At 42.2% G+C, this 22,724-nt stretch overlaps 1 protein-coding gene across 7 annotated transcripts in view; it reads right to left on the bottom strand.

Annotated features, from left to right (window-relative positions):
• Positions 1 to 1,829: 1,829 nt before the first annotated feature.
• LOC124039840 (rho GTPase-activating protein 12-like) overlaps positions 1,830 to 22,724 on the bottom strand; it is a 108,405-nt gene continuing 87,510 nt past the window's right edge. For 5 of the 7 annotated variants that reach the window (XM_046356291.1, XM_046356293.1, XM_046356292.1 and 2 more), the window contains 12 exons: positions 21,972 to 22,049; positions 19,985 to 20,046; positions 19,625 to 19,706; positions 19,191 to 19,319; positions 18,320 to 18,523; positions 18,012 to 18,114; positions 13,236 to 13,355; positions 13,024 to 13,122; positions 12,814 to 12,891; positions 12,576 to 12,710; positions 11,389 to 11,494; positions 1,830 to 4,213 (listed from right to left, as the gene is read on the bottom strand). In XM_046356291.1, coding sequence (XP_046212247.1) covers positions 4,039 to 4,213; positions 11,389 to 11,494; positions 12,576 to 12,710; positions 12,814 to 12,891; positions 13,024 to 13,122; positions 13,236 to 13,355; positions 18,012 to 18,114; positions 18,320 to 18,523; positions 19,191 to 19,319; positions 19,625 to 19,706; positions 19,985 to 20,046; positions 21,972 to 22,049 — 1,371 coding nt within the window. In that variant the 3' untranslated portion in view covers positions 1,830 to 4,038. The remainder of the gene's footprint in view (positions 4,214 to 11,388; positions 11,495 to 12,575; positions 12,711 to 12,813; positions 12,892 to 13,023; positions 13,123 to 13,235; positions 13,356 to 18,011; positions 18,115 to 18,319; positions 18,524 to 19,190; positions 19,320 to 19,624; positions 19,707 to 19,984; positions 20,047 to 21,971; positions 22,050 to 22,724) is intronic. The other 2 variants (XM_046356294.1, XM_046356295.1) reach the window with 2 other exon arrangements.

The following is a 22,724-nucleotide window of genomic DNA, read 5'->3' as shown; positions in this document are numbered from 1 at the left end:
TTGCTCAAACACCCAGATGCCACAATATATGGTGGTGGACCCTTCAGAGGTGGACGTGGGGGCAGTTCTGTCTCAACGACAAGGTAATCCACAGAAATTGTATCTGTGTGCGTATTACTCTAAGAAACTGTCCCCTGCAGAGGACCTTTCAAGAAACTGTCGCCGGGCTGACTCCCTTTCAGTGTGTTCTGGGTTTTCAGCCAGCTCTGGCTCGGTGGACCCTGGGCCAGACCGAAGCTCCTGCGGTTGATGAGTGGTTCAGGCGCGCAGAAGTGTGGAGCAAGGCTACAGTGCGCCGTCCACCGTCAGAAGGAGCAGGCAGACCACCACTGCAGGGAGACTCCCTTGATCCATCCTGGGGATCGCGTCTGGCGCTCTACCAGGAACCTCCCACTCCGCCTGGCCTGCAAGAAGCTGAGCCCCCTGTTTGTGGGGTCATTCGAGGTTCTCCAGAGGGTCAACGAGGTGACGTATAGGTTACAGCTTCCCAGTGACTAACGTATCCCACATTCTTTTCATGTCTCCCTTCTCCTTTCTCTGGTCCCCTGGCTGCTGCTGTCCCCCACGACACCCTTCCACCCCCCCCCCACCCCCTCCTGGACACCAAGGGAGCTCCCTCCTATGCCGTCAGATCCCTACTGGACTCCCAACGTCTTGGGGGGTCGGCTCCAGTACCCGGTGGACTGGGAGGAGTACGGCCCAGAGGAGCGGTGTTGGGTTCAGGTGGAGGACATTCTGTATCCCAACATCATCCGTGATTTCCATCTTTGCTGCCTCTACACACCCACCCCTCTCCTCCAGTGTTCGACTTCACAGGTTTACTAACCACCGGTCCGCTACATCATAAGCACACCTGGACTCCATTACCTCCCCTTTATCTGGCACTCCCTTAGGTTCCTTTCCCAGGCAGTATTGTTTCTGTTGTTCATGTCTAGACGCTCCTCCTACATTGTATCGTTCCATGTTATTTGTTATCTTAAACTAACCACCTGTTTCTCGACTCCCAGCATCTACGTTACACCTGCGTTTCCACCACCACACAATTAGTTATTTATACAATCAAAACAAATTCAACTTTAAGCCTCCCCAGTGGCACAGTGGTCTAAGGCACTGCATGGCAGTGCTAGCTGTGACACTAGAGATTCTGGGTTTGAGTCCAGGCTCTATTTTAAATCGCAATCTGGGTCATGTGGGCATCAATTGAAAGCTTATTCTATTGCCAACATGCCTAGCTAAATTCTAAAATACAATCTTACTTCAGATATTGTAATTTGGTGTGCATAGAATGTAGTCATGAGCGCATTTTGTTCAGGACAACCCTGCCCCAGGGTATAACACGTGTCATCCTTGTAACTGTGGATGAAATAGTGATCATAAACGTTGATACTGTAAATGAGGAGTTTCAAATATGGAAATGTGAAGTGCACATTTGGACTCCCGGGTGGGTGGTTTGCTTGTATGACATCAAAGTGGTATTTATTATAATCCTTAATGTCTCATCCTTCAGAACAGACTCGACTTACAGCATTTCCCTCACTCAGACAATAACAAATGTGCAAAAGTTGCCCAATTAGCGGGAGGAATGGGCGCATCATCTCGTAGCGCTCAGTGCGCAAGTCAGCTGTCAAAACCCATACAGTGCTGTGAAGTGGAGAACCTGAGCTCTGACGTCATTTATAGCATTTGAATGTACAGCCACTTTATTCCAATTTAGGCGCTTAACAATGACAATCTCTGCCATTTTCAACCAGTATACGGGATGACAGGGTCTGTGTGGAAAGGGCTACCCTTTGTGTCAACTGAAAGTGAAAAAGTTGAAGTCCATTCCATTTAGTTGTAGTTTTTTATTAGACATGTCACAAACAGCAGTTAGTCTGAAAAGTACATTCAAAATGTGCAGTTGACCATGCGTCAAAATCAAGATACACTTTCAAAAACCATTTCCTCTTTTGTAACAATCTATGTATTTTGTCAACAATTTACAAAACCAGTGATATTTCACTCGTTGAACCAACCACTCACCATCAAAACATACATACTTCAATAAGGAAATATTTTTGTTAAATGTAGGCTGCACAGAGGCTTTTTTGCATTGTACCTTCCATCACCATAAACTTAAATTTAATACTATTTTCCAGTACCATTTTCTCTCCAGTCCCAGTCCCGTTGAGATTAGCTTAGGTAAGGAGAGTGATTATGAAGTTGGAATAGAGGCTTGAACCTACATCCCAGATGGCACCCTAAATAGGGAATAGGGTGTTGTTTGGGACATAATCAGTATTCATCTGAAATAGTCATGTTAAGACTGACTGACTCTTGTCCCAGTAACTCCAGAACACGAGGGAAGAAAGGATGAGAGCAGGAAAGGGAGGAAGGTGGGGAAAAGAGGACATCTCCTTTCACTGTAAAGCCAACACCTTTACACTTATAATGAAGGCCTTTCACTAGCAAAGGCCTACCATACCAAGCACGTTAGACTAGACAATAACACACATCTGTTCTTTATCTGTACACATTAGGGAAGATCTTATGTGCATCCCAAATGGCAGGCACCCTATTCCCTATATAGTGCACTAATTTTTTACCAGGGCCTATGCATAGGGAATAGGAAGCCATTTAGGATGCAACCCGTCTTCAGATATAGCAAGTTCATTTACTGTATTATCCCCCAAACACAGGTTTGTTTTGATGCTTCCCAAAACCAGTCATGTGACATACTGACTAACCACTATTGATGATTGCACTAGGGTCAAAGGGTAGATCTGGAAGAAGGGGCGGGGCTCCAATTCTAGCAAGGGAGGTAGGATAGGGAGGGTGACCTGTTCGAGTCCAAAATTGCACCCTATTCCCTGTAAATTGTCTTACTTTGACTGGTCAAATACTCTGGTCAAAAGTAGTGCATTATAAAGGGAAAGGAGTGCTAAAATGCAGTTCCCAGATCTGATTGTGGTGAATGTTTTCATTATAAAGTCGGGGAAATATAGCTAATACACATGACTATGTCCAATCCAGTTGATCCAGGGGTCCCCTCCGAGAGACCCCATACATAATTTTGGGGTCCCGTCAGAGAGCCCCCATATTTAATACTGATTCTGTATCCACACCACTGAGGCTTTACATTGTACTTCACAAAATTCAGAGGTCAAGTCAACAGTCAATGTTCCACAACACTGAGAATATCCAGTTCATAGGTTCATCTTATTATTATTCCAACACAAAGCAATGAGAGTAGTCTTTATACAAACGACCAAGAATGGTCTATATTCTACCACATGGTAGTAGGATATGGGCTTCCATTGACTTGACAGAGGGAGATCAGACCACCCAGCCAGCCAGTTATTCAGTGGGTAGTTAGTTGTTTGAATGATCTGGATTGAGTTGTGCTTCCTGTGTTGTGATGTCATCAGAGGAAGCCGGAAGTCACTCCAGCGGTTTCTTTAACGCCACATCAATGTATCCCACAATCCTCTTCTTCTGTTTCACTCCAGTCCAAAACAATGAACGTCTTATTCACCAAGCTCTTGCTGTATGTAGTATGTACTTAATTACTGGCCATAGGAATCCAGTGTAGAACACAGTTATACCCTGTATACTCAAATCCACTGGATCACGTCACACACGGAGGGAGATCCATCCACGCCATTCACACTGCACTCCGTCCATCGTCAATGCCATGCCAGGTCCTAGATCCAGCCATCTCACCAACCAACAAACCAACCAACACTCTCCCCTGAAGCAACTGCATCGCCATGCTACTCACAGCAGGAATGGCAACCAAAGTGAATGACATCTGTATTTATTTACATCATACTCATCTCTCTCAAAATGTTAAGTGCAAAGTCATTCACTAGTTTCCTTTATTAATCTTATTATCAAATGAACAATAATTACATTTTTGTTTTTCTTTCTTTAAATTGCTGGGTCCGCAGCAGCAATGTTTCAGTCACAAAAATAAGCGGTATTGGGTGAGTCCGACCAGTCATCAGACCATCCACTTCCACAGGAGTTTACCTCAGGTCGTTCTTAGGTGTTTATTTTCTACCTGCCGAATATGTTCTCATACTCCAGTAAGATGAGCTCAACAATCTGGTTCTGATAGACCATGTGAACAGCGATGTTTCCCGTCTCCGTCTCCGGTCTGAGCAGGGTGGGGCCGAAAACGATCGCTACGCTCTGGGTCGTCATACGGTTGGCCTCCCCATGATCAATCACCCTGGAGAGAGACAGGAAGGCGAGAGGGGGAAAGAGTGGGATACAGGGACAGACTGGGAGCAGAAATCTGCCAGGCATTTCCAACACAAAGGCACATTTTTTCCTTTCCTTGAGGCCCCCATTGTTAGCCAAATAATGATCATTATGCGCAAAACTCTCAATTTAGACAGGCCCACTGGGCTAAAGTGGACCAGAACCATCTGGCATTTTCCCGAACTACCCTATGGTCAGTCCGTTTTGGTGAAATAGGCATATAATTTAGAAAACACATTACAGATGTTGGTTGGTCAACAAAGGGATCAGGTATACGCTGGAGACAAAATGTATATAACATTTATTAAGTAAGCTACTGCTAGTATTCGAAAAACATAAGATGCAAAATACAATATTAAACAACGGCAGGTAATATCGCTGCTTTTAAATGGAAATCAAAATTCTTGCATACAGAAACACTGCGCCACACAATAACATTATTCATTGGAAAACCCAATTAAATCCCCTTGTCTCATATACATAGGTAGCATCCCAAACGGCACCCTATTCCCCATATAGTGCACAACTTTTGACCAGAGCCCTGGTGAAAAGTAGAGCACTATGTAGGGAATAGGGTGTCATTTGGGATACATTTCCATATAGACAAAATTTCACACAATACATCCCCTAGAACAAACACCAGATCTAAAGGTATTGCATTATGGCAAACACAGGGCCATATAAATGCAAATAGTGTGTAGGCAAATGTCATTCTGAACATACTGTATGATATAGCCCCGAGCTCCAATGGGCTGAGAATCTACCCCGAACCCTACTTATAGGTCCCCTGGTCCCGTGTACCTCAGACATATCAATCTAAGAATAAGTCAACAAACTGAGATAGTAGTGAGGACTGACAGGCTACTGTAGGTTATTGACAGAAAAAGAGCAGACAAACAATATAGAGTCCCAAGCAAAAGGGACAATATGTGGTAAATAAACATAATATATTATTTTACCCAGAAGAAGGCACTGTATGCTCAAACTTTTGTGCTTTTAACTATTAAATCCATGGGAGCATATGCAACTTCTTACATTCACTTCATAGGTACAGTGGGGCAAAAAACGTATTTAGTCAGCCACCAATTGTGCAAGATCTCCCACTTAAAAAAATTTCATCATAGGTACATTTAAACTATGAGAGACAAAATGAGAAAAAAAAATCCAGAAAATCACATTGCAGGATTTTTAATGAATTTATTTGAAAATTATGGTGGAAAATAATTATTTGGTGACCTACAAACAAGCAAGATTTCTGGCTCTCACAGACCTGTAACTTCTTCTTTAAGAGGCTCCTCTGTCCTCCACTCGTTACCTGTATTAATGGCACCTGTTTGAACTTGTTATCAGTATAAAAGACACCTGTCCACAACCTCAAACAGTCACACTCCAAACTCCACTATGGCCAAGACCAAAGAGCTGTCAAAGAACACCAGAAACAAAATGGTAGACCTGCACCAGGCTGGGAAGACTGAATCTGCAATAGGTAAGCAGCTTGGTTTGAATAAATCAACTGTGGGAGCAATTATTAGGAAATGGAAGACATACAAGACCACTGATAATCTCCCTTGATCTGGGGCTCCACGCAAGATCTCACCCCGTGGGGTCAAAATGATCAGAAAAACGGTGAGCAAAAATCCCAGAACCACACGGGGGGGTGGACCTAGTGAATGACCTGCAGAGAGCTGGGACCAAAGTAACAAAGCCTACCATCAGTAACACACTATGGCGCCAGGGACTCAAATCCTGCAGTGCCAGACGTGTCCCCCTGCTTAAGCCAGTACATGTCCAGGCCCGTCTGAAGTTTGCTAGATAACATTTGGATGATCCAGAAGAAGATTGGGACAATGTCATATGGTCAGATGAAACCAAAATATAACTTTTTGGTAAAAACTCAACTCGTCGTGTTTGGAGGACAAAAAATGCTGAGTTGCATCCAAAGAACACCATACCTACTGTGAAGCATGGGGGTGGAAACATCATGCTTTGGGGCTGTTTTTCTGCAAAGGGACCAGGACGACTGATCCGTGTAAAGGAAAGAATGAATGGGGCCATGTATCGTGAGATTTTGAGTGAAAACCCCCTTCCATCAGCAAGGGCATTGAAGATGAAACGTGGCTGTGTCTTTCAGCATGACAATGATCCCAAACACACAGCCCGGGCAACGAAGGAGTGGCTTCGTAAGAGCCATTTCAAGGTCCTGGAGTGGCCTAGCCAGTCTCCAGATCTCAACCCCATAGAAAATCTTTGGAGGGAGTTGAAAGTCCGTGTTGCCTAGCAACATCCCCAAAACATCACTGCTCTAGAGGAGATCTGCATGGAGGAATGGGCCAAAATACCAGCAACAGTGTGTGAAAACCTTGTGAAGACTTACAGAAAACATTTGACTTCTGTCATTGCCAACAAAGGGTATATAACAAAGTATTGAGATAAACTTTTGTTATTGACCAAATACTTATTTTCCACCATAATGTGCAAATAAATTCATAAAAAAATCCTACAGTGTGATTTTCAGGATTTTTATTTCTCATTTTGTCTGTCATAGTTGAATTGTACGATGACAATTACAGGCCTCTCTCATCTTTTTAAGTGGGTGAACTTGCACAATTGGTGGCTGACTAAATACTTTTTTGCCCCACTGTAAATAGGTAAAAATCCTCTTAAACTAGCCTGATCTCCACTTTTGTCTGGGCTTGATGTGAACAGCCAGTAATACACGCATTAGCCACTCTAACATGGCGGTGAAAAATGGTGTTTCATGAAAAAAGTCCAAAATGCAAGACTTATTAAAGACAAGAAATTGTCATAAAAAATAATATATACAGTGGGGAGAACAAGTATTTGATACACTGCCGAATTTGCAGGTTCTCCTATTTACAAAGCATGTAGAGGTCTGTAATTTTTATCATAGGTACACTTCAACTGTGAGAGACGGAATGTAAAACAAAAATCCAGAAAATCACATTGTATGATTTTTAAGTAGTTCATTTGCATGTTATTGCATGACATAAGTATTTGATACATCAGAAAAGCATAACTTAATATTTGGTACAGAAACCTTTGTTTGCAATTACAGAGATCATATGTTTCCTGTAGTTCCTGACCAAGTTTGCACACACTTCAGCAGTGATTTTGGCCCACTCCTCCATTCATACCTTCTCCAGATCCTTCAGGTTTCGGGGCTGTCGCTGGGCAATACGGACTTCAGCTCCCTCCAAAGATTTTCTATTGGGTTCAGGTCTGGAGACTGGCTAGGACACTCCAGGACCTTGAGATGCTTCTTTCGGGGCCACTCCTTAGTTGCCCTGGATATGTGTTTCGGGTCGTTGTCATACTGGAAGACCCAGCCACGACCCATCTTCAATGCTGTTGGGCAAGATCTCGCTATATACATGGCCCCATCCACCTTCCCCTCAATACAGTGCAGTCGTGTTCTTGGGGTTGCACTCATCCTTCTTCTTCCTCCAAACACAGCGAGTGGAGTTTAGACCAAAAAGCTCTATTTTTGTCTCATCAGACCACATTACTTTCTACCATTCCTCCTCTGGATCATCCAGATGGTCATTGGCAAACTTCAGACGGGCCTGGACATGCGCTGGCTTGAGCAGGGGGACCTTGCGTGCGCTGCAGGATTTTAATCCATGACAGCGTAGTGTGTTACATTTACATTTACATTTAAGTCATTTAGCAGACGCTCTTATCCAGAGCGACTTACAAATTGGTGCATTCACCTTATGACATCCAGTGGAACAGTCACTTTACAATAGTGCATCTAAATCTTAAAGGGGGGGGTGAGAAGGATTACTTATCCTATCCTAGGTATCCTAGGTGTTACTAATGGTTTTCTTTGAGACTGTGGTCCCAGCTCTCTTGAGGTCATTGACCAGGTCCTGCCGTGTAGTTCTGGGTTCCCTCACCTTCCTCATGATCATTGATGCCCCACGAGGTGAGACCGTCATTGACCATCATCTTGAACTTTTTCCATTTTATAATAATTGCATCAACAGTTGTTGCCTTCTCACCAAGCTGCTTGCCTATGGTCCTGTAGCCCATCCCAGCCTTGTGAAGGTCTAAACTTTTATCCCCGATGTCCTTACACAGCTCTCTGGTCTTGGCCATTGTGTAGAGGTTGTTAGGTTGTTGTCTGTTTGATTGAGTGTGTGGACAGGTGTCTTTTATACAGATAACATGTTCAAACAGGTGCAGTTAATACAGGTAATGTCATGTTTTGTCATTGATTGTCATGTCTTGTCCCTGTGCTTCCCCTTCTATTCGTTTCCCCCTGCTGGTCTTTTTAGGTTCTTTCCCTCTTTCTGTCCCTCTCTCTCCCCCTCCCTCTCTCGCTCTCTCGCTCTCTCTCTCTATCGTTCCGTTCCTGCTCCCAGCTGTTCCTCATTCTCCTAACTACCTCATTTACTCTTTCACACCTGTCCCCTATTTTGCCCTCTGATTAGAGTCCCTATTTCTCCCTCTGTTTCCGCTTCTGTCCTTGTCGGATCCTTGTTTGATGTTTGCTGTTCTGTGTCCTTGTTCCGCCCTGTCGTGTTTTTGCCTTCTTCAGATGCTGCGTGTGAGCAGGTATCTATATCAGCTACGACCTGCGCCTTCCCGAAGCGACCTGCAGTCTGTGGTCGTGTCTCCAGTTGTTCCCCTCTACTGCCTAAAGGATTTCAGTTTTCCTGTTTTGACTTTACCTGAGATTATATCCAGGATTATCGTTTTTGTTAAAGACTGGAATAAAGACTCTGTTTCTGTTAAACCGCTTTTGGGTCCTCATTCACCAGCATAACAGGTAATGAGTGGAGAACAGGAGGGCGTCTTAAAGAAAAACTAACAGGTCTGTGAGAGCCGGAATTCTTACTGGTTGGTAGGTAATCAAATACTTATGTCATGCAATAAAATGCAAATGAATTACCCAAAAATCATACAATGTGATTTTCTGGATTTTTGTTTTAGATTCCGTCTCTCACAGTTGAAGTGTACCTATGATAAAAAATTACAGACCTCTACAGGCTTTGTAAGTAGGAAACACTTATCAAATACTTGCTCTCCCCACTGTATATCAGTTTTACTTGAGGATCAAAATATTGCCCCTGGCACCATACAGGTTGCAAGATAGTTGGGAAGAGATTTATGATGTGCCGATTCCGTGGCACATGGTTCATGAACGGATACGCAAACAACTCTTGATTCCCAAAAAATATTATACAAAATTCTTGCCACAAATAGAATGCTATGTATATGGGGCATATAACCATCTCAGCTCTGCAGATTTAGTTACAAATAGACAGAATCACTAGATCACTTATTTTGGTATTGCCCCTGAGAGTAGCTGAGGGGTGGGTTTAAAAGCTCATGTTCTATAGTTGAAGTCGGAAGTTCACATACACCCTAGCCAAATACATTTAAACTCAGTTTATCACAATTCCTGACATTTAATCCTAGTAAAGATTCCCTGTCTTAGGTCAGTTAGGATCACCACTTCATTTTAAGGATGTGAAATGTCAGATTAATAGTAGAGAGAATTATTTATTTCAGCTTTTATTTATTTCATCACATTCCCAGTGGGTCAGAAGTTCACATACACTCAATTAGTATTTGGTAGCATTGCCTTTAAATTGTTTAACTTGGGTCAAACGTTTCAGGTAGCCTTCCACAACCTTCCCACAATAGGTTGGGTGAATTTTGGCCCATTCCTCCTGACAGAGCTGGTGTAACTGAGTCAGGTTTGTAGGCCTCCTTGCTCGCATACACTTTTTCAGTTCTGCCCACAATCCTTTCAATAGGATTGAGGTCATGGCTTTGCAATGGCCACTCCAATACCTTGACTTTGTTGTCCATAGGCCATTTTTCCACAACATGGAAGTATGCTTTGGGGTCATTGTCCCATTTGCAACCAAGCTTTAACTTTCCTGACTGATGTCTTGAGATGTTGCTTCAATATATCCACATCATTTTCCTCCCTCACAATGCCATCTATTTTTTAAGTGTACCAGTCCCTCCTGCAGCAAAGCACCACCATAACATGATGCTGCCACCCCCGTGCTTCACGGTTGGGAAGGTGTTCTTCGGCTTGCAAGCGTCCCTCTTTCCTCCAAACATAATGGTCATTATTGCCAAATAGTTCTATTCTTGTTATATCAGACCAGAGGACACTTCTCCAAAAAGTACAATATTTGTCCCCATGTGCAGTTACAAACCGTAGTCTGGCTTTTTATGGCGGTTTTGGAGTAGTGGCTTCTTCCTTGCTGAGCGGCATTTCGATATAGGGACTCTTTTTACTGTGGATATAAATACTTTTGTACCTGTTTCCTCCAGCATCTTCACAAGGTCCTTTGCTGTTGTTCTGGGATTGATTTGCACTTTTTGCACCAAAGTACGTTCATCTCTAGGAGACAGAACGCGCGTCTCTTTCCTGAGCGGTATGACGGCTGCGTGGTCCCATGGGGTTTATACTTGAGTACTGTTTGTACAGATGATAGTGGTACCTTCAGGCTTTTGGAAATTGTTCCCAAGGATGAACCAGATTTGTGGAGATCTACAATTTATTTTCTGAAGTCTTGGCTGATTTATTTAAATTTTCCCATGATGTCAAGCAAAGAGGCACTGAGTTTGAAGGTAGGCCTTGAAATACATCCACAGGTACATCTCCAATTGACTCGAATGATGTCAATTAGCCGACTCCAACTGTATCTAGATGTAATGTGTATGAAAAAATATCAAATTACTTGATTATTGATATGTAACAAGTGTAAAAATAAATAAAATAAAATGCCATGTATGTAAAATGTGTGTAGAATGTTCTCCGAAAAGAGGCGGATGGGCAAAAAAACTATTTAAAAAAACGATGAATATTTTCCCTGTTTTCTTTCTCCCTCCTTCTTGCCTCCTTCTTAGGAGGAATTCAAAGCCTTTGCAGCCTGAATGGAAAATGCTTTATGTACGAACCAGTCACAGGGGGACATGAGTGTATTACCGACTGTGCACATCAAGCCCAGACAATAGTGGAGATCCATAAAGCCCGCTAGCGGCTTCCCAGGCTACTCTTAAACAGACTAGCACAATGAAATATGAGCTGGGTCTTGTCATCTATCAGCGAGTATTGACTTTAGCTTAGCAAAAATGTAGGATGCTTTTTATTACCTTCTGAGATGCTTGAAGAGGCATTGCATTGTGTCGTGATTCGGTTTTGGCAAATGCTTGATTAAGTCTTTTATCATATTCACCCGCTGCTTGTAGTCTGAGCATTCTGGAACAGATGGAAAAATGTAAAACCATTAGTTTCATTGCATATGTAGAAACACAGCATTTACATGATCCTGATTTGGGTTGCAAATGAAGGGTATATTACTGGTACTAAGTTTACCAGTAAACTATTAGAATTTCAGTAACTTTCAAGGATTTTATGTAATGTATCACAAGACATCTAGTGGCCCTTTTGGGTACTTCAGATTATCACAAGTGTCTGTAATTATCCCTGGCCCACTTTGTGGCCTTATCACATGTAAAATATATAAAATAATCAAACAATATTATTTTCAAATAAAAAATAGAATGACAAAGCTGTAAAAACGTATCCTAAATATAAACCATCAATTTAGTGAATACCTTCGGTGCTTAATATTAGAGTTTCAGCATGAAATAGCGTTTATTTATTTAATGTCAATATGTCTTTGTTTTAAATTTTTCGGAGCCAAACTAGTGGCAGTTGTAAAAGAAAAAGTCAATAGTTGGAAGAGTTAATTGAAAATAATTCCATTGTTGATTGTATGCTTTTTTCATTAATTAGACTATTTTCTCTTGAAGCATATTGTTTATCCAATAGAAACTCATGGACAATATATACAAAGATATTTAAAAAATGAATATTATACTGTATATTAATAAATGAAACGACCAAAGTTACCATAGATTGCCATAAATTACATGTTAATTACCAAAATTATAGAAGTCATTTTGGTAAATGACCGTAGCTTTGCAACCCTAATCCTTAATTCTAATACATTTTTGTGAATTAAAATGAGAAGGGTGCCATCTTGTGGATACATTTAAAACAGCACACATTTGGAATCACCAAACCAAGTGGTACAGCATATGAAGTCAATTATGTCTTAATAAGCATTGTCTTTAAGCAAATCATCTAACCTTGATTTTACCTTTATAAATAGTAGCTCAGTAGACAGGCATATAATGTATACGTCATTGAATTAGCAATTAGAATAGGAATTCGTAATTTAATAGGATCTCTATGGTATATGTGTTGTACAGTACAGTGTTTGTTATACAACACAGTGAAGTCTAACAGTGTAGTCAAGTGTGTTACTACTCACTGATGGCGTTGATAAAGTCGTTGAAAGAGTCGTAGGTGAAAACGGGCTCAGGCAGCTCTCTGAATAACATCTTCAGGGCTCCTGTAGTGACGTGGATGTCTTCCCATTTACTGTCATCCAGCTCTACCTTCTCATCTGGAACACACACAAATAAGGTTCTCTCTTTTAGTACTATTCCATTGGTTCCATGGACAATTCCACTGGTTCCAAAAGAAAACAAAAACTATTTTTGCCATACCGTGATTGACAGCAAAGCGCAGCTTCTGTATCACAGCTAGGTTTCCACTCACTCTGTATATCCCATCTATACTCAGACCTGCAAAAGACAGGACAGGATCAGAGACATAGAGGAGGGGGAAAGAGAAATATTCAGAGACAGCATTATAACTGATTCAGTGCACATAATGGAAACAAAATGGCTAATTTTAAAAAGGCAGAGAGGTCATACCTGTGTTTTCCACATGGTCGATGCACATGGTGACGAAAGTGGGCACCGAAGTGTTCTCCCTCTGACACAGGCTGCTCAGGCTGCAGCCAAACACCTGGTCTGTGGCGCAACACAAAGCAAGAGAAGTATATTTTAAATAACAAATAAAGAGAGAGACAGGCATGTCAAATGTCACCTTTGTAGGAACTGGCTTGCAGTGAGGCCAGCCATACCTTTAATGTAGCCCTTGTCTCTGACGGCCTGGTAGGTGGGTCGGCGGGTTAGGAACTTCTTTAGCTTTACTCTGGTCTTCTTCTGGTCCGAGGAGTCCATACTCACAGATGTCTTCATCGCTGAAAACATACGGAGGGAAATGACTAAACAGGTATTAAGAGGGCATTTGGTGACAAAACCTTTTTAGATCACTGACACGCAAACATACTCACACGCACCTGCACACACGCAAGCGTGCCAGTGTTAATTCAGATGTAGTCTAGTCTTTGTCATTTTGACTAAAATATCATTATGTTGTAGTCACATTTTTGTTGTCATTGCAATAATGATTTAGTCTAGATATATTCAAAATTCTAAAAACAGTGGGCCATTTCAGTCAACTAAATGTCCTTTCATTTTAGTCACATTTCAGTCACATCACATTTGTATTGCCTCATTAACCTATAACACGCAAGCGTGCCAGTGTTAATTCAGATGTAGTCTAGTCTTTGTCATTTTGACTAAAATATCATTATGTTGTAGTCACATTTTTGTTGTCATTGCAATAATGATTTAGTCTAGATATATTCAAAATTCTAAAAACATTGGGCCATTTCAGTCAACTAAATGTCCTTTCATTTTAGTCACATTTCAGTCACATCACATTTGTATTGCCTCATTAACCTATAGTAAACATAAATCACTGTCTTCCATGTGCACAAACATACATAGCCTGGTCCTACCAACATATGTTTCTATTCTCTTCCCAAAAGCAGAAAAATTTAAAACATAACAGTATCAGTCAAAAGTTTGGACACCTGCTCATTCAAGGGATTTTCTTTTTTTGACAATTTTCTACATTGTGGAATTATGGTGAAGACTTCAAAACTATGAGATAACACATATGGAATCATGTAGTAAACAAAAAAAGTGTTAAATCAAAATATATTTTAGATTCTAAGAGTAGCCACCCTTTGCCTTGATGACAGTTTTGCACACTCATGGCATTCTCTCAGCCAGCTTGACCTGGAATGCTTTTCCAACAGTCTTGAAGGAGTTCCCACATATGCTGAGCACTTGTTGGCTGCTTTTCATTTACATTTACATTTAAGTCATTTAGCAGACGCTCTTATCCAGAGCGACTTACAAATTGGTGCATTCACCTTATGACATCCAGTGGAACAACCACTTTACAATAGTGCATCTAAATATTTTAAGGGGGGGGGGGGGGGTGAGAAGGATTACTTTATCCTATCCTAGGTATTCCTTAAAGAGGTGGGGTTTCAGGTGTCTCTGGAAGGTGGTGATTGACTCCGCTGTCCTGGCGTCGTGAGGGAGTTTGTTCCACCATTGGGGAGCCAGAGCAGCGAACAGTTTTGACTGAGCTGAGCGGGAACTGTACTTCCTCAGTGGTAGGGAGGCGAGCAGGCCAGAGGTGGATGAACGCAGTGCCCTTATTTGGGTGTAGGGCCTGATCAGAGCCTGGAGGTACTGAGGTGCCGTTCCCCTCACAGCTCCGTAGGCAAGCACCATGGTCTTGTAGCGGATGCGAGCTTCAACTGGAAGCCAGTGGAGAGAGCGGAGGAGCGGGGTGACGTGAGAGAACTTGGGAAGGTTGAACACTAGACGGGCTGCGGCGTTCTGGATGAGTTGTAGGGGTTTAATGGCACAGGCAGGGAGCCCAGCCAACAGCGAGTTGCAGTAATCCAGACGGGAGATGACAAGTGCCTGGATTAGGACCTGCGCCGCTTCCTGTGTGAGGCAGGGTCGTACTCTGCGGATGTTGTAGAGCATGAACCTACAGGAACGGGCCACCGCCTTGATGTTAGTTGAGAACGACAGTTTGTTGTCCAGGATCACGCCAAGGTTCTTAGCGCTCTGGGAGGAGGACACAATGGAGTTGTCAACCGTGATGGCGAGATCATGGAACGGGCAGTCCTTCCCCGGGAGGAAGAGCAGCTCCGTCTTGCCGAAGTTCAGCTTGAGGTGGTGATCCGTCATCCACACTGATATGTCTGCCAGACATGCAGAGATGCGATTCGCCACCTGGTCATCAGAAGGGGGAAAGGAGAAGATTAATTGTGTGTCGTCTGCATAGCAATGATAGGAGAGACCATGTGAGGTTATGACAGAGCCAAGTGACTTGGTGTATAGCGAGAATAGGAGAGGGCCTAGAACAGAGCCCTGGGGGACACCAGTGGTGAGAGCGCGTGGTGAGGAGACAGATTCTCGATTTTCCTTCACTCTTCTCAACTGGGTTGAGGTCGGGTGATTGTGGAGGCCAGGTTATCAGATGCAGCAGTCCATCACTCTTCTTCTTGGTCAAATTACACATCCTGGAGGTGTGTTGGGTCACTAAGCCCAAACCAGATGGGATGGCGTATCGCTGCAGCCGTGCTGGTTAAGTGTACCTTGAATTCTAAATAAATCACTGACAATGTCACCAGCAAAGCACCCCCACACCATCACACCTCCTCCATGCTTCATGGTGGGAACTTCACATGCAGAGATAATCCGTTCACCTACTCTGCGTCTCACAAAGACATGGCAGTTGGAACCAAAAATCTCAAATTTGGACTCATCAGACGGAAGGACAGATTACCAGTCATGTCTATTGCTCTAACGTCCTAGTCTCCTCTTCTTATTGGTGTCCTTTAGTAGTGGTTTCTTTGCAGATATTTGACCATGAAGGCCTAATTCACACAGTCTCCTCTGAACAGTTGATGTTGAGATGTGTCTGTTACTTGAACTCTGAAGAATTTATTTGGGCTGCAATTTCTGAGGCTGGGAAACTCTAATGAACTCATCCTCTGCAGCAGAGGTAACTTTGGGTCTTCCTTTCCTGTGGCGGTCCTCATGAGAGCCAGTTTCATCATAGCGCTGGATGGTTTTTGCCACTGCACTTTAAAAAACTTTAAAAGTTCTTGAAATGTTCCATATTGACTGATCTTCATGTCTTGAAGAAATTATGGATTGTCGTTTCTCTTTGCTTATTTGAGCTGTTCTTGCCATAATATGGACTTGGTCTTTTACCAAATAGGGCTATCTTCTGTATACCACAACTACCTTGTCACAACGCAACTGATTGGTTCAAACACATTAAGGAAAGAAATGACACAAATTAACATTCAACAAGGCACACTTGTTAATTGAAATGCATTCCATGTGACTACCTCATGAAGCTGGTTGAGAGAATGTGTGCAAAGCTGTAATCAAGGCAAAGGCTGGCTACTTTGAAGAATCTCAAACATATCTTTTGATTTGTTCAACACTGTTTGGTTACTACATGATTCCAGATGTGTTATTTCATAGTTTTGATAAAGAAAAACCCTGGAAGGAGTAGGTGTGTCCTAACTTTGACTGGTACTGTTTATAAGAATAATATTATCCATGCAAATTCCTAATTCAGCCTACATACATATTACACATTACATACAAAACAAACAGACACACACAATCAGAGAGAGAGACTAGATGGTGCCGCAAACTATTGGCAAAGTAGTATGGGTTGCACCTCCATCACTTGGTCAAGTCATTGTTATCAACATTCCACAGATGCTGCAGCCACATTGATGTCCAAAAGTAGAACAGGGGCTAATGACTGTTTCGCCCAGTGATGTAGTTGAGTCACTAAACCTTGAGTCCCCTGTGCTCGAGTCCAAGTCAGAATCACCAATGCTCAAGTCAGGAATCGAGTCACGAGTCCCAATGTCTGAAGTCCGCGTCCCAGTGCTCGAGTCCTGGTCCAACTGCTCAAGTCTGATTCACTAGGTTCACATGAACTCAAAATAAAGTTATTTACCCAGATGTAACGTAGTGGCAAGAGGAATTTAGTCAATATATTTTTAGCTATCTCTTTTCCTTTCTTTCTGTGCCACCAAATGTTTGCATATAGGCTACTGGTAATGTTACCATGACCACATTCAGTTGAAAACCATTCTTGAATGCTGCAGATAGAAATTCCATGAACAGAGCCAACATTATTCCTTATTCAACATATCAGAGACACATGTTTGCTCTACATAGCCTATTTCTTTCTGAGCATTCCAAAACGTTGCAACCTGCTGAACGTGCCCCAGGTTGTTAGTGCTTGGTAGCTAATGAGGTAATATGATTGAACAAGGTGTAGCCTAAACAATGGTTAACGGTCAGGTCCGCAAGTAGCCTAGTTTTAGAACGGCCTGGGATATGCTTTATGAATGTAAAATCCGCCAGTGCATGATAGAAAGAAAAAACCGTTGCGCCATGGGTCATGTCTTTGCAACAATAGCCTAAGGGCTGTAATCAAGCCATTTTCTCTGAGGAAAAGAGGGGGAAATGGGAAATTAAGTGGGAAAAGTGAGAGGGTTGAGTGAGACTACAAATTCAAAGACGGCCTACATTTCAAGAGCCTACTCAAGGGAGAGAAAAACATAGCTAGACTGTTGTTTTATCATTAAACTCAATGCTGCTATTGTTTTTAATTTTGTTCAGCAGCTTGTGTTTCTTAACCAGGCACAGGGTAGCTAACTAGAAGGCTGGTAGTGACTGGTTAGCTACAGGGAAGCAAGAGAGTTGCCTGCACAATCTCTCTAAAAACTATTGTCCAGTCCATTTAGTAGTCACAATTTTGTCTCATCTCGTTTTAGTCAACTGAAATGAAAATACATTTTTGTTTGGTTACAGTTCTTTCCGGGTCTATTTTGCCATTGAAAAATTATGAATATTTCAGTCACTTTTTGTTGACAAAACTAACACTGACGCGTGAGCGCGACACACACACACACACACACACATAGTGTATTTAGTCAAGGAACCTCTGTTTTTCTTGGAGTCTCTGTGGTCTTTCTCCTTGTCTTGTTTTTCTGCACCGGGGGACTCAGGCATGTCCTCCTCTAAGGCTTCATCTGACTCCCATGCCTGTCCACACACATAAACACCACAAGTTATTCAAATCAGCCTGGATCACCTCTGCCGTGAAAGGGAGTGGTACTGAACAGATTACAGATAAATGCATACATTTCAGAAGCCTCTCGTTGTGGATGTTGACAAACCTGACTTGTACTTTACAGAGGTGTGGTACCGTAACTACTATGTTGAGAACTGAGATGAGCGGTCCACTCACATGTGTACTGATGGTGTCTGTCAGGACTCGGTACCAGTCGTTGATGACGCTGTCGATCTCTGATTGGATCAGCAGCTCTGTCCCCTGACGGGTCTTCAGCTCAATGACATGCTTCTTGCTGGACTTATCCTTCGAGGCCCAATCAACTGACCCCCCTCTGAGATCCACAGTGAATTCCGGCTTCGACTGGTTACCCCCAAACTTCTACAAGGAAATCAACATTCAGACAATCAAATCAGATGAGAGCTGGTTTTCCAGCTCAAGGATAGTAATAGTGGTAAATCTTTCATGAGTACTTTTTCCAACGTTATTATTACAAGTTGCATTAAAAACAACAAAAGCAGTGTTAGGCTACAAGTTAGTTATAGTTACACATGAGTTATTAAGTGCTAGATTTACTTGAAGATAAACACAGATGATCATATTCACACCACTGTGTTACAAGCTGTATTATTGTGAAGTTAAATTGTTATCATATTTATCACATTTCTTAAAGCACTGTATTATTGTATGCATTTTTACACCACCTTTATTTAGCAAACAGCTCCTCTATTTTCTTTTTCATATATTGTTTTAAAAATAGAAACTCAATAATGTATTCTTCATTCTTTGGAACACTCTTTTAGTTTTTACAAACATCCCCTCTCAGGCAAACTGGGGCAACCAATCAAGACGATTCTATATTCTTATCATGATAGCAGGAAAAATAATCCAGAGTGAGCGCATGCCTGAAACTCAAAGTTCCCTCCCACCCCCTTGGTCACCCAATCAGATGAGGTTATGAGCAGCAGGCAGGGGATAGGACAATGTGAGGATGATGGACAGGCAGAGGGACAAATGGGAGACATGCACAGGGACAGAGGAGACATACAGTGGCAGCCTTGGAACGCTCATGGACAGAGTGGACATAGGAGACAGCTGGGCGAGGCTTGACCGAACGCTTCCAGTTGGCCAACAGAGTGAGCAGCAGCTCAGGGATGGAGCCACTACGGTAGTAGGACTTTGGATGAGGAGAGGAAAGAGGAGAGGAGGAAGGAGAGGGAGAGGTAAGAGGGAGGGAAGGAAGGATGGCAAATGAGAAATAAAGAGTCACAGACTGATGAAAGAGCAAATAGGAAGAGGTATGGTGTACTACTACTAAATGGAGAGCCAGCCAGGTAGTTCTTAGGCACTTAGAAAGGTAGGGGAGGCAATTAGCTCAAATGTATTTATTTTTTAATCCAAAAATGTACTTCAACTGTACAAACTCTGCCACATTCCATCACCTAAGATGGTTCCTAACAAGGAGGCTGATGGGATACGTACCCAGCTGGTGCCACTCCCCTGTCCTTTAGCGAAGAGCAGCGAGGAGCCCTGTAGCACCGTCCACGACGATGTCCAGTTCTTTCTGTTTGAACCATTTCACAACACAACCATTTATCAACCATCAACCACTTCACAACACAACCCCTTATTAACCATCAACCAAGTCAGAACACAACTATTTATCAACCACGTCCCAACCATTTATCAACCATCAGTCTGTCCATTATTTCAACAAAGAATCAATAATAAAATATGTATTTATTGTTTTGTTTGTATGATTCTGTATTATCCTCCAATTTCCTCATAAGAGAATGATAACATTTTCTAATCTACAAGATGTTTATAATGTATGTTCTCTACCTGACTTTTTTGCCATTCTCAGTTATTTTGGTGACGTTGAGGACTCCACACTTCTCAGAAGGCTGTGGAGGGAGATAAACAGGAGACGAACATAGTCAGACCCAGGTAGTACAAACACAACACGCACTTACTGCAAATAAATATGAAATCTAAGCAAGCCTAAATATCGTATTTTATAATAATTCACTGAAAATGTTGATGTTTTTTCGTCATTGGCAGATCATTTTGCTTATTTTAACATAACAAATATTTATCTTATTTCAAGATATTTTTTGTCTCAAGGTAAAATATCTTGAAATAAGAATAAAATAAACGTATTAACAATTTTTGTAGGTAAATATATAGACAATTGTTTTTATTCAACTAGGCAAGTCAGTTAGAACTTAAGAACAAACTCTTATTTACAATGACGGCCATGCACAGGACACTACGCTGACAGACACAGCAAACCTTCTTGCCACAGCTCGCATTGATGTGCTATCCTGGATGAGCTGCACTACCTGAGCCACTTGTGTGGGTTGTAGACTCCGTCTCATGCTACCACTAGAGTGAAAGCACCGCCAGCATTCAAAAGTGACCAAAACATCAGCCAGGAAGCATAGGAACTGAGAAGTGGTATGTGGTTATCACCTGCAGAACCACTCCTTTATTGGGAGTGTCTTGCTAATTGCCTATCATTTCCACTTGTTGACTATTCCATTTGCACAACAGCATGTGAAATTTATTGTAAATCAGTGTTGCTTCCTAAGCGGACAGTTTGATTTCACAGAAGTGTGATTGACTTGGAGTTACATTGTGTTGTTTAAGTGTTCCCTTTATTTGAGCAATGTATATACACACAAAAATTACAACAATTTTAAGTGAATTATCACTTATATTTAGGCTTACTTACATTTCACAGTGCAGTGCGCACACACACACACACACACACACACACACACACACACACACACACACACACACACACACACACACACACACACACACACACACACACACACACACACACACACACACACACACACACACACACACACACACACACACACACACACACACGAGCAGGGGAGAGGAAAAACAGCCAGCGGCAGGTGAGATACAGAAAAAGAGTAACAACATAATAAGGCCTTAATTTAAGCACACACTAACACAATCATACACTGAGTGTACAAAACATTAGGAACACCTTCCTCATATTGAGTTGCAGACCCTTTTGTCATCAGAACATCCTCAATTCGTTGGGGCATGGACTCTACAAGGTGTCGATAGCGTTCCACAGTCGTGCCAAATTAGCTGGATGTCCTTTAGGTAGTGGACCCTTCTTGATACACAAGGGAAATTGTTGAGTGTTGAAAAACCCAGCAGCGTTACCGTTCTTGGCACACTCAAACCGGTGCACCTGGCACCTACTACCATACCCCATTCAAAGGCACTTCAATCTTTTGTCTTGCCCATTCACCCTCTGAATGGCACACATACACAATCCATGTCTCAATTGTCTTTAACCTGTCTCCTACCCTTCATCTACACTGATTGAAGTGGATTTAACAAGTGAGAGGGACCATAGCTTTCACTGGATTCACCTGTTCAGTCTGTCAGGGAAATAGTGTTCCTAATGTTTTGTACACTCAGTGTATGTACTCACACACACAAAAAGTGCTAGAGGAAATGGGGTAGGGAAAGGAGTGACAGACGTCATTCCTTGTACCAGCAGTAGAGGGTGGTATGACACAGACACAAACTACTGATTCAGTGGTCCCAAAAGGTGAAAGACATTACCCTAACAGAGAAACATTTACCATAAACAAAACTATTGGATAGTAGAATGGACTTTGGCTATGGTAGCAGACAGGAGAAATAGAAAGGACACTTGCAGGAGAGAAAGAAAGATGGATGCAGAGGATAGAGGATGATGGGTAAAAGCAACGCATAGAGAAAGAGGCGATGGATGTTGAATGTTGTGGAGTGAAAGCCAGGGAATACTGACGATTGAGGGGTGCTTGGGAGATGAGGGGCAGGAGTCAAAGTCAGGAGAACTCAGCTTGGGGACTGTAGGCCCACACTCCTACACAATGATACAGACAAAATGATAAAGAACAAGGTCAACATGATGATGATGTAAACTAGAGAAGATAAGCGGAAGATTATGTTTAGATTTATGGTTAGTTAGTCAGGAAGAGAAAATTAATCAAGGATCTGGAGAAAAAAATCCTTCATCGTACTTGGGTACTTAAGGTGGGGTATCTGACTTCAAATTGCCAAAGGATTTCTAACTAGTTATGCCAATACAACTACTGTCGGTTATTGTGAAGTGGTCATGTCAACTAATAAGGAAAGAGGTTTGTTTGTTTAAAGGCTTTGTTGCACATTCAGATAATAGTCCAAGGTATTCTCTCAAATATTTGGTTTGACACACACAGACAGAGAACAACAGAGCACATTTGATTGAGTAAGGGAAATTGAATTTTGTGAAAACCTCATACTCTGCATTTCTGGTTTAAATCAGCAATAGGTAGGTATCTTATCCTTTCGCTCTGGATTGGTGGAGGCATGGTAAGGGGGAAGCGTGAGTGCGGGGGATACTAACATTACCGCGGATAAGAGAGTGACAAAATTTCGTCATGTGATGGCCAGAGCCAAAGTGCCTGAGTTTCTTTTTAAAGAACTGTAAAGGAAATAAGTTCAAATACTAAGGCTGAATCTGATTCACTTATCCAGGTACAATTGAATCAATGGACTA

The sequence above is a fragment of the Oncorhynchus gorbuscha genome, linkage group LG07 (assembly GCF_021184085.1).
Source record: "Oncorhynchus gorbuscha isolate QuinsamMale2020 ecotype Even-year linkage group LG07, OgorEven_v1.0, whole genome shotgun sequence".
NCBI classification, from domain to species: domain Eukaryota; kingdom Metazoa; phylum Chordata; class Actinopteri; order Salmoniformes; family Salmonidae; genus Oncorhynchus; species Oncorhynchus gorbuscha.
Note: the sequence above shows the minus strand (reverse complement) of the source record. Positions and strands in the feature narration are given on the sequence as shown.